This window comes from Gekko japonicus, unplaced genomic scaffold, assembly GCF_001447785.1.
Source record: "Gekko japonicus isolate JY-2015 unplaced genomic scaffold, Gekko_japonicus_V1.1 scaffold2283, whole genome shotgun sequence".
In the NCBI taxonomy this organism is placed as follows: Eukaryota; Metazoa; Chordata; class Lepidosauria; order Squamata; family Gekkonidae; genus Gekko; species Gekko japonicus.
In genome coordinates this window covers 128,018-143,734 of record NW_015175432.1, presented here as the reverse complement: position 1 = coordinate 143,734, position 15,717 = coordinate 128,018, and the positions used below count along the sequence as shown (strand labels likewise).

Below are 15,717 nucleotides of genomic sequence, written 5' to 3'. Positions count from 1 at the left end.
TCTTCTTCTTCTTCTTCTTCTTCTTCTTCTTCTTCTTCTTCTTCTTCTTCTTCTTCTTCTTCTTCTTCTACAACTAGTTTCTGAGATCTGACGAGATCAGGCTAACCTAGGCTATCCAGGTCAGGGTATCTGCTGGGAATGGCCAGAGAACAAGACTCCAGATAAATGCTCATTTCGTGTCTCTATCAGACTCATGCTAGGAACTTTTCAGCTATAAAGAATGCTTCATCATGTAAGGTGGGAACGCTATGGGAAGCAGCTCCCTTCTGCACCTGGCAGCAGGTGGGGAAAGCTGCAGTTACCCACCTGCTTCTTTGAAGGCACAAACCCCGCCTAAATGTTTCCAGATCATGGCTTTCAGCCGGGATGCAGCTGCTTCCCGCCGCCAGTTTTGTTGCATGAAGGAGCATTTTGTTACGCCTGAAAGTTAGTGCGAGTCTGATGAAGACATGAAACAAGGCTTTTATCTAGAGTCTTGTCACCTGGCAATTCTCGGCCCATCTCACGTCCACCTCGTTGATTGTGTATTTGTGTTTACATCGGCAATACAAGCACGACTCCTCTTTGGCTCTCAGAAATCCCAAGTGGAGGTCTGAAGCCCCGAGAAAGCAGCCTGTCTTCTAGAATAGTTTGACTTCAGTGATTAGCTCTCAGAAATCCCAAGTGGAGGTCAGAAGCCCCAAGAAAGTCTTCTAGAATAGTTTGACTTCAGTGATAGACTCAGCAAGCGGGCGTGATCAGAGAGATAGAGATCAGAGTGTGGGCTACGTTTCCCTGTTAACAGCACTGCAAGTACGTACGGAGCTCAGCTGAATCTAAGATGTGTGTTTGTCTACCTGCTATGCGCTTTCCTTGTCAGCAGGCCAGAAATACCATCCTGTGATTAATGATACGGTGGTTAAGAGAGCTTGATCTTTATTTTTAAATGAGCACCGTTAAATTATAGGACTAGACATTCCGCCACTGTGACTGGATGTATGCATGCCCAGTTATACATTGACAAGCCCCTGGCAGATGTTACTTCCAACCTGCTTTCTGATGGTCAGTCCTGGCAAAGCACCAGAAGTTCCAGCTCTTACTGCTGGTTATGTGGTATGTGTTGAGTAAGACTGTACCACTTCAGACAGTAGGTGGGGATTACAAATTTGAATGCTCCCTTCTGTAAAATCTCCCCGAATGTCGACAACTAGCTCATCAGTCCTGGCTGAGCACCTGAACTTCCAACTCTCACTGCTGGTCATGCAGTATGTCCTGGGTAGGACTGTACTACTTCAGGCAGTAGCTGCGGATTACAAGTTTGAATGTTTCCGTCTGGAAAAACTCCCTGAATATAGACAACTAGCTCATCAATCTTGGCTGAGCACTAGAATTTCCAGCTCTTACTGCTGATCATGTGGTATGTTTTGGGCAGGACTGTACCACTTTAGTCTGCAAGTGGGGGTTACAAGTTTGAATGCTCCCCTTTATAAAAACTCCCTGAATGCAGACAACTAGCTCATCAGGAAGAGAGACTCTAGTCTGAACTTTATCCTTGTTATCCCCTTGTTATCTCCTCGAGTCTGAACTGTCTCCTTGTTATGCAGGGAGAGACTTTCACCCAGAAGAGCATTCAGACACAGCATTCGGATCCCCCGTTTGACGTCTAATGAGTCCCCCACATGTGACTCATTTGAACGCGTGGCTCGGCTCTTTGTTTCTGTCCTTTTTATAGCTTCATAATTGATTCCCCCCCCCCTTCTTTCTGAATTCTTCTCTCCGCGCTAAATGCGTCCTCGTTTCTCCCTGCCCTGTCTCTTGCCTCATAAATGTTGCATTGAACCGCTTTTCCTCTTTCCTGTTGCTTTTATATTCTCTCCATTTGCCAACCTCCCCCCCATCCAAGTGTTATAGATATATTACAGGGTGGGACAGCAATATATCTGTCAGGCTGGGACAGGCCTTGCTGGATCAGTTTCAGAGGACGGCAGAGTTCAAGGGCAAACAAAAGCCCAGTTTCCAGAGTTTGAGCCCAGGGACAAGGGCGAGGGGGAAATCCCATAGTTCAGACAGCAGAGTCAGATGCCGTTGCTGTCAATCAAGCATGAAGGTTGGCAACCAAAGGACAGTAGGACAGAGAGGGCAACAGGCTTTGGGGTCAAGAGGGCCAATAATGGCATCTGGAGTGTAATTCTAAGCAGATGCATCCTTCTAAATCTGTTGAGGGCCGTGGCCCAGTGGCAGAACATCTGCTTGGCATGCGGAAGGTCCCAGGTTCAATCCCCGGCATCTCCACTTTAAAGAATGAGGTCGTGAGTGGAGTGAAAGACCTCTGTGAGAAGCCCCCAGAGAGCCACTGCCAGCCAGAGTTGACAATTCTGGGGATGGTCCAATCAATCAGTTTATTTCTACAGTCCTTAGACCAGTCATACAGAAAGAAGTATACCTTTACAAGGGATCTGGTTCCGCGTAAGGCCTCTTCATGTGTCCCTGTGAGGTCAGCGGGTGTAACAGAGTATAACCGTAGCAGCAGAAAAGAGCAAGAGTCCCGGAGCACCTTAAAGACTAACAAAATATGTGGCAGGGGAGGAGCTTCTGTGAGGCACCGCCAATGTTCCCTCTAAGCTGTGGAGTCTTGTGAGCAAAAATTCTACTTTGTGAGCGACTGGTGTAAAAGTTGTGAGCGAGTGATTTGACTACTGCATGCAGTAGCTTGCTCTGGAGCCCTCCCTCCTGAGCTAGGACAAAAATGTGTGAGCCAGAAGCTAAAAAGCTGTGACCTAGCTCACAGTAACTCAGCTTAGAGGGAACAATGGTCACCGCTCACGTCTTCCGATACCAGAAAGATGATCTCTGTACCCGTGCCAGTTTCTTCACAAGGTTGATGGGTTTCCATTCTGTATGGCTAAATGTGTCGCCTTCGGTGGAGATAGATCAAGATGGGTAGCCGTGTTAGTCTGTTTGTGGCAGCAGAAAAGAGCCAGAGTCCAGGAGTGTCTTAAAGACTAACACGATATGTGGCAGGGGAGGAACTTTCGTGAGTCACCGCTCAAACATGGAGGGTTTGTATGATTCTATGGAATCGGCTGCCTCGGGAGGTGGTGGGCTCCCCCTCACTGGCAGTCTTGAAGCAGCGGCTGGACAAACACTGGTCCGGGATGCTCTAGGCTGATCCTGCATTGTTGGACTAGATAGCCTGTAGGGCCCCTTCCAGCTCTGTGATTCTATGATTCTCTGTACTAAAGCATTCTAGCCCCATCTGTGCTTCCCAGTAGTCATCAGCTGGCACTGCCTGTACTAATGTGACTCACTGAGGGATAGAAACTTGTGAACAGGAAATCAATTCCCCCCCCCTTTCCGGATTCCTAACATTCATGTCTTTCTCCCCCCCCCTTCCAGAGCTCCAGATGATGGTTGAGCACCATCTCTTGAAGCAGCAGGGGGACGAGGAGGACATCAGCACCGGCAGCCAGGAGCCGCACAGTCCCAGCACATGCTGCCCTCATGCCAACTCTGAGCCCGGCCACAGTCCTGGGAGTTGCCCCTTGGCCAAAGCTCACGCCCAGCTGGAATCGAAGCAGGACGAGCACTCCGGGCTGGAAGAACGTGAGTGCCACTCTTGACCTTCCCAAAGTCCAACAGGATTTGTTCAGGAGAATTGGAATGCTCGCTGTAGATTGTTGCAAGGGATGGTCCAATGTTCCCTCTAAGCTATGGAGCCCTGTGAACAAAAATTCTACTTTGTGAGCTACTGGCATTAACGTTGTGAGCAGGAGATTTGGCTGCTGCATAAATGAGTTTGCTCTGGAGCCCTCCTTCCTGAGCTAAGACAAAAATGTGTGAGCCAGAGGATAAAAAACTGTGAGCTAGCTCACACTAACTCAGCTTAGAGGGAACACGGGTGATGACGTGTGTGTTAAGATTCAAGTGCTTTCTTTGTCGTTTAAGACCGGCGGACTCTAATCTGGACAAGTGGGTTCGATTCTGCACTCCTCCCACATGAAGTCTACTGGGTGACCTTGGGTCAGTCACAGGTCTCTCAGAGCTCTCTTAGCCCAAAAAATAAGTCTAGCTCACCACAAAAAGAGCTAGAACTGAAGGCTGCCAGACAATCTTCGGATAACCTGGCTATAATACAAACAATGCCAGATGATGATGATGATGATGATGATGATGATGATTAGTAATTATTCTTTGTAGGAGACCCACAATGTATAAAAATGCCCTTGGCATGGTTAGAACAGGGGTCCCCAACGTGGTGCCCAAGGGCGCCACGATGTCCACCAATGCCTGTGTTTTTAGAAAGTGGGTGGGGCTTTTGCTCGGCAGGACTTCTGATTGGCCACTGAAAAACCGTGGCTCCTTGTCATCACATAGTTGGCTTCACCTTCTATGGCAGCCATGTTATGGTTGCGCCCACCACCCTTTGCCAGAATTCCAAAGGTGCCCACAGACTCAAAAAGCTTAGAGGCCCTGGGTTCCAGCGTTGCACTGAGGTTTGGAATCTCAGCTTGGTCCATGAAACTCACAAGGCTGGACTTCTGTTTGTCAGTCTCCCCAGGCTTATCCTACCTCTTCGGGTTACTGTGAGGGAGAAAAGGGGATAAAGGCCTTTCCACATATGCCTCCCTGAGCTTGTTAAAACAAGGGTGGGCGGGAGATCTGAGGGCCGAGAAAGGAGGAGGAGCATCAAATGACACTTAGGGAGGGACTGTGGCTCAGTGGTAGAGCATCTGCTTGGCATGCAGAAGGTCCCAGGTTCAATCCCCAGCATCTCCCGTTAAGAGACCTGGCTGTAGGTGATGTGAAATACCTCTGCCTGAGACTCTGGAGAGCCTCTGCCAGTCGGAGTAGACAATACTGACCTTGATAGACCAAAGGTCTGGTTCAGTATAAGGCAGGTTCATGCATTCATGCATTCATGTACCTGCATACAAGCCCTTCCTTTGGTTCTGCAAGAGTCACCTGCAGATCATGTTCTTATCCGTAGAGGTGTAAGTTCCAGTGCAACCAGCCCGGCTGTGTGCTGCTGCAGATGGATCACTCTCCCATTGTGTGAGTGCCCTCACCTACGCACCGTGCCACCTGGGCAAGCACAGTGCCTAAAAGCATCCCTAGGCTAATAAGGCCCCATCACTCCTTGGCAAATAGAGGGGGAAGTCGTGGAAGTAGTGACAGACTTCACGTTCCTGGGATCCCAGATCACTGCAGACTGTGACTGCAGCCATGAAATTAAAAGACGCCTGCTCCTTGGAAGGAAAGCGATGGCGAACCTAAACAGCATGATAAAAAGTAGAGACATCACCCTGCCAACAAAAGTCCGCATGGTCAAAGCAATGGTATTCCCAGTAGTCATGTATGGCTGCGAGAGTTGGACTATAAGGAAGGCCGAGCGCCGAAGAATAGATTCTTTTGAACTATGGTGCTGGAGAAGACTCTTGAGAGTCCCTTGGACTGCAAGAAGATCAAATCGGTCAATCCTAAAAGAAATCAACCCTGACTGTTCCCTGGAAGGCCAGATAATGAAAATGAAGCTCAAATACTTTGGCCACCAAATGAGAAGGGAGCACTCCCTGGAGAAGACCCTGAGGCTGGGAAAGATTGAAGGTCAAAGAAGACGGGGACGGCAAAGGATGAGATGGTTAGACAGTGTCATCGATGCAACGAACATGAAGTTGACGGCAGAAGACAGGAGGGCCTGGCGGGAGCTGGTCCATGGGGTCGCGAAGAGTCGACTGTGCGACTGAACAACAAAAAGGCTAATAAGGAGTTGATGAAATACTGGCCTCCAGTGGCCATAGGTGGATATTACAGCTCAGCAGTCTTCCACCAAAGCTTACCACTGAAGATCGGGGCCTCCAGGAATTCCAGGCTTGGCCCCTGCTCCTCTCCTTGGGAGTGACCCCATTTGGCTGAATCCCCCCCCAAAAAGGGAACCGTTTTGATCCTTTCCTGATCTGCTAAATAATTGATGGCAGACGGCCTTTTAACAAGCGCTGCCCGAGCCCCTTGTCAAATATTCATTGCGTAAACGTGTCCTGCAAAGTGGCGGTTCGGCTCAAGGCAGCTGCGTTCCCCCCCCCTCCAGCTGCTGAGAAGAAAGGAGGGGATCTTGTTGTGCACCGTTCAGAGAGCGAGGAGCTTCAGAGCACGGCAACTGAGGGACAGGAAGGCGGTCTGATGGCGGCTGCCGCCAAAGAGGGTTTTGGAGCGCTTTCCCCCTCAGATGGAAACCACCTCAGGGTCACTCTCCTGTTCATACCCAGGACAATAACGGGGATAGGTGATGTAGTCTCAGGCCTTGGCTACAGGCCAGTGAGGGGAGAAGGAAGCGTGGGCGCCCTCACCAAGCCGGGGAGGGGTCGTGCTTCCATCCTCCTGAGAAAGTCTCCAAGGTATGAGCAGGGCAGCAGACAACCTTTTATGAACAAAGAACGAGACAAATAGTTGGTTATTATACCCTGCTTTCCTCTATCTTTGGAGCTGCGGTGGCTCAAGTGGTTAAGACGCTGAACTGCAGGCTGTGGAAGGTCGGTAGTTCAGCAGTTCGAGACCCAGGTGTGCCGCATGACGGAGTGAGCTCCCATCTCTAGTTCCAGTTCCTGCCAGCCTAGCAGTTCGAAAGCAAGAAATTGTAAGTAGATAAATAGGTCCCACTTTGGTGGGAAAGGAACAGTGTTCCGTGCACCTTGGTGTTTAGTCATGCCGGCCACATGACCACGGAAACGTCTTCGGACAGCGCTGGCTCTTCGGCTTGGAAACGGAGATGAGCACCGCAACCCTAGAGTTGGATTTGACTGGCTTTCGAGCAAGGGAACCTTTACCTTTACCTTCCTCTATCTTAAGGCATCTTAAAGCAGCTTATAATTGCCTTCCCTTCCTCTCCCCACAACAGGCAACTTGTGAGGTAAGTGGGGCTGAGAGAGTTCTGAGAGAACTGTATGACTGGCCCATGGTCACCCAGGAGGCCTCAGGTGGAAGAGAAGTGGGGAATCAAACCCGGTCCTCTAGATCAGAGGCCGCCGCTCTTAATCACTACACCACACTGGCTCTAGGGTTGTCGTGGCTTACAATCGCCTTGCCTTCCTCTCCCCACAACAGGCACCCTGTGAGGCAGGTGGGGCTGAGAGAGTTCTGAGAGGACTGTGTGACTGGCCCAAGGTCACCCAGCAGGCTTCACATGGAGGAGGAGCGGGGAATCAAACTCAGTTCTCCAGATTAGAGGTTTCCGCCCTTAACCACTACACCACACTGGCTCTAGGGTTGTAGTGGCTTACAATCACCTTCCCTTCCTCCCCTCACAACAGGCCTCTTGTGAGGTAGGTGGGGCTGAGAGAGTTTTGAGAGAACTGCTGTTGAGAGAACAGCTCTGAGGGAACTGTTGCTTCCCCAAGATCACCCAGCAGGCTTTGTGTGGAGGAGGACTGGGGGATTGAACCCGGTTCTCCAGATTAGAGGTCTCCATCCTTAACCACTGCACCACACTGGCTCTAGGGTTGTAGTGGTTTACAATCACCTTCCCTTCCTCTCACCACAACAGGCGGGAGGGGGCTGAGAGAGCTCTGAGAGAACTGTGACTGGCCCAAGGTTACCCAGCAGGCTTCTCGTGGAGGAGAAGTGAGGAATTAAACCCGGTTCTCCAGATTCGAGTCTCCCACTCTTAACCACTACATCACACGGGTTCTCTCTTCAAAAGGGCAGGACCACACTTCCACCCCACTGCTCAGTATCTTCTGTATTTCAGGGGACACAACCGAGAGCTGCCTTCTCTCTAGGTAAAGGTAAATGTTCCCTTGCTCGAAAGCCAGTCGAATCCGACTCTAGGGTTGTGGTGCTCATCTCCGTTTCAAAGCCGAAGAGCCAGCGCTGTCCGAAGACGTTTCCCTGGTCATGTGGCCAAGGCGCACGGAACGCTGTTCCCTTCCCACCAAAGTGGTCCCTATTTATCTACTTGCAATTTCTGGCTTTCAAACTGCTAGGTTGGCAGGAGCTGGAACTAGAGACGGGAGCTCACTCCGTCATGCGGCAGACCCGGTTCTATCTAGCAGCCACCAAAAGCACAAACACGAGTTGTAAAATGGGGGCAGCGAGGAAGTGACAGCTGTTTGTACATAATTGGCTTGTGTTTCTCTCTGTGTCTAGTTTCTAGCAGGTTTTTGCCTGGAAGCCGGCCAGTAGGTGTGGGTGAGAGGAAGAGCCAGAGAACACACAAACATGCACAATTCTTGATAACTTGCTGTGACAACTTACCAAGAAGTTGTGCTTGCGTGCCTAATGCCGTTGTCCTCCAGTCCACGCCAGACAGATTTTGCACACAGGGTGTTCTTCACACACGCACAAAGTTGCTTATGTGGATGTTTGAGTGCATATTTATTTTATTTTATTAATTCAATTTATACCCCGCCCTCCCCGCAAACAGGCTCAGGGCGGCTTACAGCAGTGGCCCAATTGCCAATAAAACCGATAAAACAATAAACATAATTCGTAAGAAGTTAAACTCGTAATAAATAACATATTTATTCAAGTTTTATCCAGAACCTAGATTTGGTGTAAAGATGAATTGCCTGCAGGTACAACTACAGCCTGTAATCACGCACAGGTTAAACACGTGTGAAGGGATAGTGATGTCAGAAAAGGTCTCACAAGGAGGAGGAGGGGAGGAGATTGGATTTATACCCCGCCCTTCACTACCCAAAGGAGTCTCAGAGCAGCTTACAAACTCCTTTCCCTTCCCCTCCCCACAGCAGACACCCTGTGAGGTAGGTGAGGCTGAGAGAGCTCTTTCAAGGACTGCTCCTGAGAGAACAGCTGTGACAGAACTATGGCTTGCCTAAGGTCATCCAGCAGCTGTGAGTGGAGGAGTGGGGGAATCAAACCCGGTTCTCCCAGATCTGAGTCTGCGCACTTAACCACTACACCAAACTTGCTTAATGTCCATGGCAGGGGTCTCCAAGCTTTTTGCACTTGAGGGCACATTTGGAATTCTGACACAGCGTGGTGAGTGCTGCCACAAAATGGCTGCTGGAGGGGGCAGAGCAAGTCTTCAAAGGGCTCCTGCAGCTTACCTTCAGTCACACAGTGAAGATCTTTGTGCTGTGGTGGTGGCTGCCGCCAAAGCAACATTTATAATATCTGCATTGCCAATCAAATCTCCAGCGGCCAATCAGGAACCTTGCTGGACAAAGCCCCGCCTGGCCTGCCCAAGTAAAGTTATTGATGGGCACAGTGGATTCCTTTTGTCGGGGGGCAGGGGGGTATTAAAGTTCTGAGGGGGCAGGTAAAAATGATTTTAATTAGATTAGCAAAGGTAAAGGTTCCCTTGCTCGAAAGCCAGTCGAATCCGACTCTAGGCTTGCGGTGCTCATCTCCGTTTCAAAGCCGAAGAGCCAGCGCTGTCCGAAGACGTTTCCGTGGTCATGTGGCCGGCATGACTAAACACCAAGGTGCACAGAATGCTGTTACCTTCCCCCCGAAGTGGTCCCTATTTATCTACTTGCAATTTCTTGCTTTCAAACTGCTAGGTTGGCAGGAGCTGGAACTAGAGACTCCCTCATGCGGCACTCTGGGTCTCAAACTCCTGAACTACCGACCTTCCACAGCCTGCAGTTCAGCGTCTTAACCACTTGAGCCACCGCAGCTCTTTTAATTAGATTACCTTCAATTTAATTAATGGTGTTTCTCATTGGGGTCTGCCGTGCCAGGAGGGTTGCTAATGGACACAGATGGAGAACATTTTCTTGAAAACAGAAGATTCACACGGCAGAGCAAAGCCCGGGATTTGGAAGGCAGAGGAAACACTAACCAGATAACCTTTCCGGAGGCACAGGGAGGAGGGGGAACTCCTGAGATGCCCATTTAGGAAGGGACTGCGGTGACCTCACTTGGTCTCATCTCTGGCTGCAGACAGTCCCCATGGGGGAAGCGGGGAGAGGAGCACGCCACTCACATCTCCCCTCTCTCATCTTCCCTGTCGACAATGCCGACTCCCCCCAGCCCGGTCTTAACCATTCAGAAGTCCAATTCATAGGCTCTCTTCAGTGAGACACACGCACCACCAGGGCTTTTTTTGGTAGAAAAAGCCCAGCAGGAACTTATTAGCATAATAGGCCACACCCAACAGCAGGAACTCATTAGCATATTAGGCCACACCCAATGACAGCACACACCCATGTTACCAGAAGTGTGGTCATCCAGCCACACCCACCTTTTGCTTCTTTTTCTGTTGACCTTGTTTGTTGTCAAAACCCAGGGCCTTTTTTTGTAGCAGGGACTCCTTTGCATGTTAGGCCACACACCCCTAATGGAGCCAATGGTGTTGGGTGTGCCGTACTATACTAATGAGTTCCTGCTGGGTGTGGCCAACTTGGGAGCCAGCCGGAACTCCGTTCCTGTGCGTTCCTGCCCAAAAATAGCCCAGCGCACCACCCTCCTTTCCCCTCCCAGCCACACGCCCACCCTCCAGTGAGCCCTCCCCAAGCACTGGGGCATGAGTGGTGGAGGCTTCACTCAATTTCCCACCCTGCCCTCCTCATCCCCTGCCCTCAATGGTGCGCATGAGGAGACAGATCACAAGGGGCTGAGACAGATCAAAGAAGAAGAAGAGAAGATTGGATTTCATACCCTGCCCTTCATGACCTAGAGGAGTCTCAGAGTGGCTCACAATCTCCTTTCCCTCCCCCTCCCCACAACAGACACCCTGTGAGGTAGGTGGGGCTGAGAGAGCTCTGACAGGAACTGCTCGCAAGAGAACAGCTCTGAAAGAACTTGTGACTGACCCAAGGTCACACCAGGAGTGGCATGTGGAGGAGGAGTGGGGAACCAAACCTGGTTCTCCCAGACTGCGCTCCTAACCACTACACCAAACTGGCTCTCACGTGGTGCGGGCCCACATGCCTGTATTAAAAGTTAAGAAAAAATTAAATTAGGGGGTTTACGCTCAGGACTGGTGAGGCGTGGCCTGTAGGCTAGGGGGCAGGGCCCCGAAATGCCTCACCATAACTGCGGGCCAGTTGGAGACCCTTGGTCTAGGGTACAGGACTGCTTCTATCAAGCGCTAGGTTCCCTCCTTATGAAAGATCAAACAGGCAGACAGAGACAGAGACACTGGCTGTTATCAGCAGAGCTTGGCTGGCTTTATTCGGCAGACTCGGAGACACTGGCTGTTATCAGTAGAGCTTGGCTGGCTTTATTCGGCAGACTTCATCTGGAGAATAGGAAATGAAGCAAAGCTCATCCATTTCTCACAGGCATATGTATCCCACGATATCACAGAAATCGCACAAGTCGGTAATTCAGGTTACACGGTGGCTTGCTCCGTGGGTCATAAAATATGTAGCGGCTGTCTTTTGATCTGCCGAACACACACGGCGGATGAGAACAGCCGTGTTGCTCAGGCACCTTGTCGTGCTGGCAGCCCCGGCGAGTCCAGCTCTGAATTCCCAATCTCGAGCTTCTTAAATGCCTATCGAATAGCTGGCTTTCCGGCCGATAGAAAATCAACTTTGGGCTACGTCAAAGGAGGGCTGTGCTGGCGATAGGTCGGCTTTGTATTGTACTGCGACAGACCAAAGTCCAGATACGTGCTTCCCTGTCAGTGTAAGTAGGGCTGCCAACCTCCAGGTGGGGCCTGGAGATCTCCCAGAATCGCCGCTGATTTCCAGACTACAGAGAACAGTTCCCCTGGAGGGAAATGGCTGCTTGGAGAGTGGACTTTGTGGCACTGTACCCCACTGAGGTCTCTGCCCTACCCAGGCTCCACCCCCGAAATCTTCCCAAATTTCCCAAAAGGGAGTTGGCGGTCCTACATTCAAGGTTCCAGACACCCATTTTCACTCTGGTTTCTAACAGAAGGATAAGTAGTGTCCCACGAGTAGGGTGGTCACGTGAAACAGCAAAAGGTGGAGAGTTTTCCATTTTCCGAATGCATGTTCATGGAGAAATTAGGATTCTAATCTAAGGTAGGTTCCAGTGCTCAAGAATCCAGAGGGGGTCATACATAACCTAGATTGCCTACGGTGTTCCATGGCCATTGTGATAGTTAAAAAACAAGAGTCCAACGATTTGCTCAGTTCTCGGTCATTCAACAGACCAGGCCCGTAGCTACAGTGGGGCAACTTAGGGCTAGCCCCCCTCCCACTTACCGGCAAGGCTCCATGACTTCTCCTCCAGTCCAGGACCCCCAAGCAGGGAAGGAGCTGGGTATTTCTTGAATTTGATTAGCCAGTGCCCCCTAAGAAATTTAAATGCCCCCCCCCCAACTAAAAGAATCCTGGCTACGGGCCTGCAACAGACTATTATTACACTGCTCAGAAGATAACATAATGGTGATGCAGTGGGAAGGAGCACCTAACTTTACAAGGGCCCCAGGAATAAACAGCTTTAAAAGGGGGTTAGATAGACCCATGGAGGATAAATCTATCAATGGCTACTAGCTATGGTGACCGAGGGGAACCTCCACATTCAGAGGCCCTAAGCCTCTGAATCCTAGAGCCAGGAGGCAACATCAGGGGAAGGCCTCGGCCCCTATGCCCTGTTGTTGGTTCTCCAGAGGAACTGGTTGGCCAGTGTGTGAGACGAGATGCTGGACTAGATGGGCCATTGGTCTGATCCGGCAGGGCTCTTCTGATGTCCTTATATAATATTCTATTCCGTTTGGTGCAAACTAGCCCCAGCTGAACAGCACACTAAACACAGCACAATGTTGTTGCTGTTTTCATATTTTAAGCCAACTCATTGCCGTTGCCACAAAATTCCTGCATGTAGACAGAAGTGCCTGCACACTCCTCTGCCCCACAACTTTCTGCATGTACCAACATAGGAAAAGAAATCCTCACCCCTTTTAGGGGGAGGAAAAAAAGGATGGCCAAAATAAATACTGGGGCTCACAGCCAACTCCTTCTCCCTGTTTGCAATAGCTTCTGGCAACAAATGGATGAAAATCTCTCTATATAATAATTCTGTTTTGGTAGTGGCACTCTCCTGAACATTCCACACACTCCCAAATCAGTTGGCTCCCTGATCTGTCACTCAGAAGCTGTCCCTATCCACTGGTTGCACTGCCTGAGTCTCACCTCCAATATTCTAAACAGTTTGCTGTTCCTCTCCCCCCAATAGCCAGTCAGAACACAGAGGTCATTTGCATATGCAGCCTGATTGGCCTTTGCCTCTAACATTCTAAACAGTTTGCTGTTGCTGTTGGGAGTCATTGAATGTGTCCCTTAAACGGTCACTGGAGTTGCCAAAATACATATCCCAATCTTCCGTTAAACGGTCACTGGAGTTGCCAATCTCCCTGTGGGGCCCGGAGATCTCCCAGAAATCACCGTGTTCCCCAGCCACAGCACATCATTTCCACTACAGAAAATTTCCCAGCTATTACAATGGCTGCTTTGGGCAGTGGACTGTATGGCATTATACCCTGCTGAAGTCCCTCCGCACCCCAAACCCTGCCCTCCCCATGCTCTGCCCCTCAAATCTACAGGTCTGGCCTTCCCCTTAGTATTGCCAGCCTCCAGGCAGCACCTGGAGATCTCCAAGATCAGTTCTCCTGGAAAGAATGGCTGCTTTGGGCAATGGACTCTATGGCATTATACCCTGCTGAGGTCCTCTGCACCCCAAACCCTGCCCTCCCCAGGCTCTACCCCTCAAATCTACAGGTCTGGCCCTCCCCTTAGTATTGCCAGCCTCCAGGCAGCACCTGGAGATCTCCAAGATCAGTTCTCTTGGAGAAAATGGCTGCTTTGGGCAATGAACTCTATGGAATTATACCTTTCTGAGGTCCCTCCGCACCCCAAACCCTGCCCTCCCCAGACTCTACAAATCTACAGGTATTTCCCAACCCAGAGTTGGCAACCCTGTAACTTGCTATGGAACCGCTTTCCAGACCCTTGGAACCCAGAAGACATGGCATAGGAAGAGGTGGGGCTTTTCTACCTTAGCTGCCACTGCATAACCCCAAATCAACATAAATCCGGGGTGGAGGGAACCATACCTGTTACCATGAGGCTATCTTCCCATACTACCCACTTGGGCTAGCAAAATGATGTGAGACAGCCCTGCCTTATAGCTAAACAGAAGGAAATAAACATGGCTTGCCTCCTATTTTCCCGTTCCCTCTGCCGCCCCATCAGCCACAGCTAGGACACTCACCTGGAGCTTCCTTCTAGAACTCATTGTATTTCTTTCCACAATGGGCCTTGCTCCTAGTTCTTTTATACTGCTCATCTGACTTTGAGCATAACATCTCAGCCGCTAGATTTCTCTCCCAGACTCTTAAGAAAATGTTACATTGAAAAGTTAGATTCGCGTCCAGTCGCGTGAACATGTTTTTTGGGGTATAAGGTTTCAAGAATCAAAACTCCCTTCATCAGATACAAGCAGGAAACCAGAAAGCTTATACCCCAAAATCTTGTTGGTGTCTAAAGTGCTAACTAGACTTGACTCTAGGTCTTCTACTGCAGACCAACTCAGCTACTGTCTAGTTCACAAAAAGAGTCGGTTAAGTTTTACGACACCACTTTCTTCCCCCAGTGGGAACACAAAGCACCATTGTATTGTCATTCTTGACTCTTCCATTTGATCCTCACAATAACCATCCAGCGAGGTAGGTTAGGCTGAGGGTGTGTGACTGACCCAAGGTCACCCAGCAAGCTGCCATAGCAGACTCACTTCTGTTTGGGCAAAGGGATACACAGCTGTGGGAACACATCCGTCCTACATATTTGAGTGCCCAGGTGGCTATAGATTGCAGCTATGGTTGTCTATTTTCCAAACACGTTTTGGGTTTAATGATTTCAGCAGGGGCTGTAGCTCAATGGTAGAGCCTCTGCCTTGAATGCAGAAGGTCACGGGTTCAATCTCCGGCATCTCCAGTTAAAAAGCTCCAGTGGTAGGTGGTGGGAAGGGGCTCCACTTGAGTCCTTGAAGACCAATTGCAAGTCACAGTATACAGTACTGACCTTGATAGACCAAGGGTCTGTCTCTTCATAAGGCACTTTCCACTCTCAAATCCTTTTCTGACAATTATAGCCAGTTCAGAATTTACCAGTACATACATGTATCCAAAATTATATGCACCAAATAATAATTATCATATGGCAATGAGTGTAGAATAGCCAGGAGATCCAAAGATTGTCTGGCAGCCTGGAACTCTAGCTCTTTTTGTGGTGAGCTAGGTTTATTTGGGGGGCTGAGAGAACGGTGACTGGCCCAACATTGCCCTGCTGGCTTCATGCGGAGGAGTGGGGAATCAAACCCGGTTCTGCAGATTACAGTCTGCCACTCTTAACCACTACACCAAACTGGCTCTCTTATTCTTAGTGAGTCTTGCATTATCATGCATTTCTTCACTGATGCAGTTTGGAGAGATCCCTCTAGACTTCTTGGACAGTCATTCTGAATGTTTCAGTATCTTCTGCCAATGTGACGGGGCTTTTCCACATTCCTGTTTATTGGGGGGGGGGTTGCTTCTGTTACATGGATGTTTTGCTCCCTCTAGTGGTCGATTCAATATTAAATCAGTTTATGTCCGGCATAAAAACCTGCAGTTTACATCTGCAGGGACATACGCCAGACGTAAATCAATGTAATATTGAATCGACCACTAGAGGGAGCAAAACACACATCGAACAGAAGTAAAAAAACCCTGAAAAAAACAGGAACTTCCAAGTGAGAAAAATGAGAATGCGGTAAAGCCCCCTGTCTCCCAAACACCTGGGACTGAATTAAAAATCCCTCTTTCCC

The 15,717-nt window shown here is 49.7% G+C and overlaps 1 protein-coding gene and 1 non-coding gene across 2 annotated transcripts in view; both read left to right on the top strand.

Annotated features, from left to right (window-relative positions):
* LOC107122708 (protein phosphatase 1 regulatory subunit 1A-like) overlaps positions 1 to 15,717 on the top strand; it is a 75,597-nt gene that overhangs the window by 52,817 nt on the left and 7,063 nt on the right. Inside the window, exon 5 of the mRNA XM_015425842.1 lies at positions 3,376 to 3,582. Coding sequence (XP_015281328.1) covers positions 3,376 to 3,582 — 207 coding nt within the window. The remainder of the gene's footprint in view (positions 1 to 3,375; positions 3,583 to 15,717) is intronic.
* On the top strand, positions 14,775 to 14,846 carry TRNAS-UGA. Its single transcript has one exon. It is a non-coding gene; the product is annotated as a tRNA-Ser (tRNA).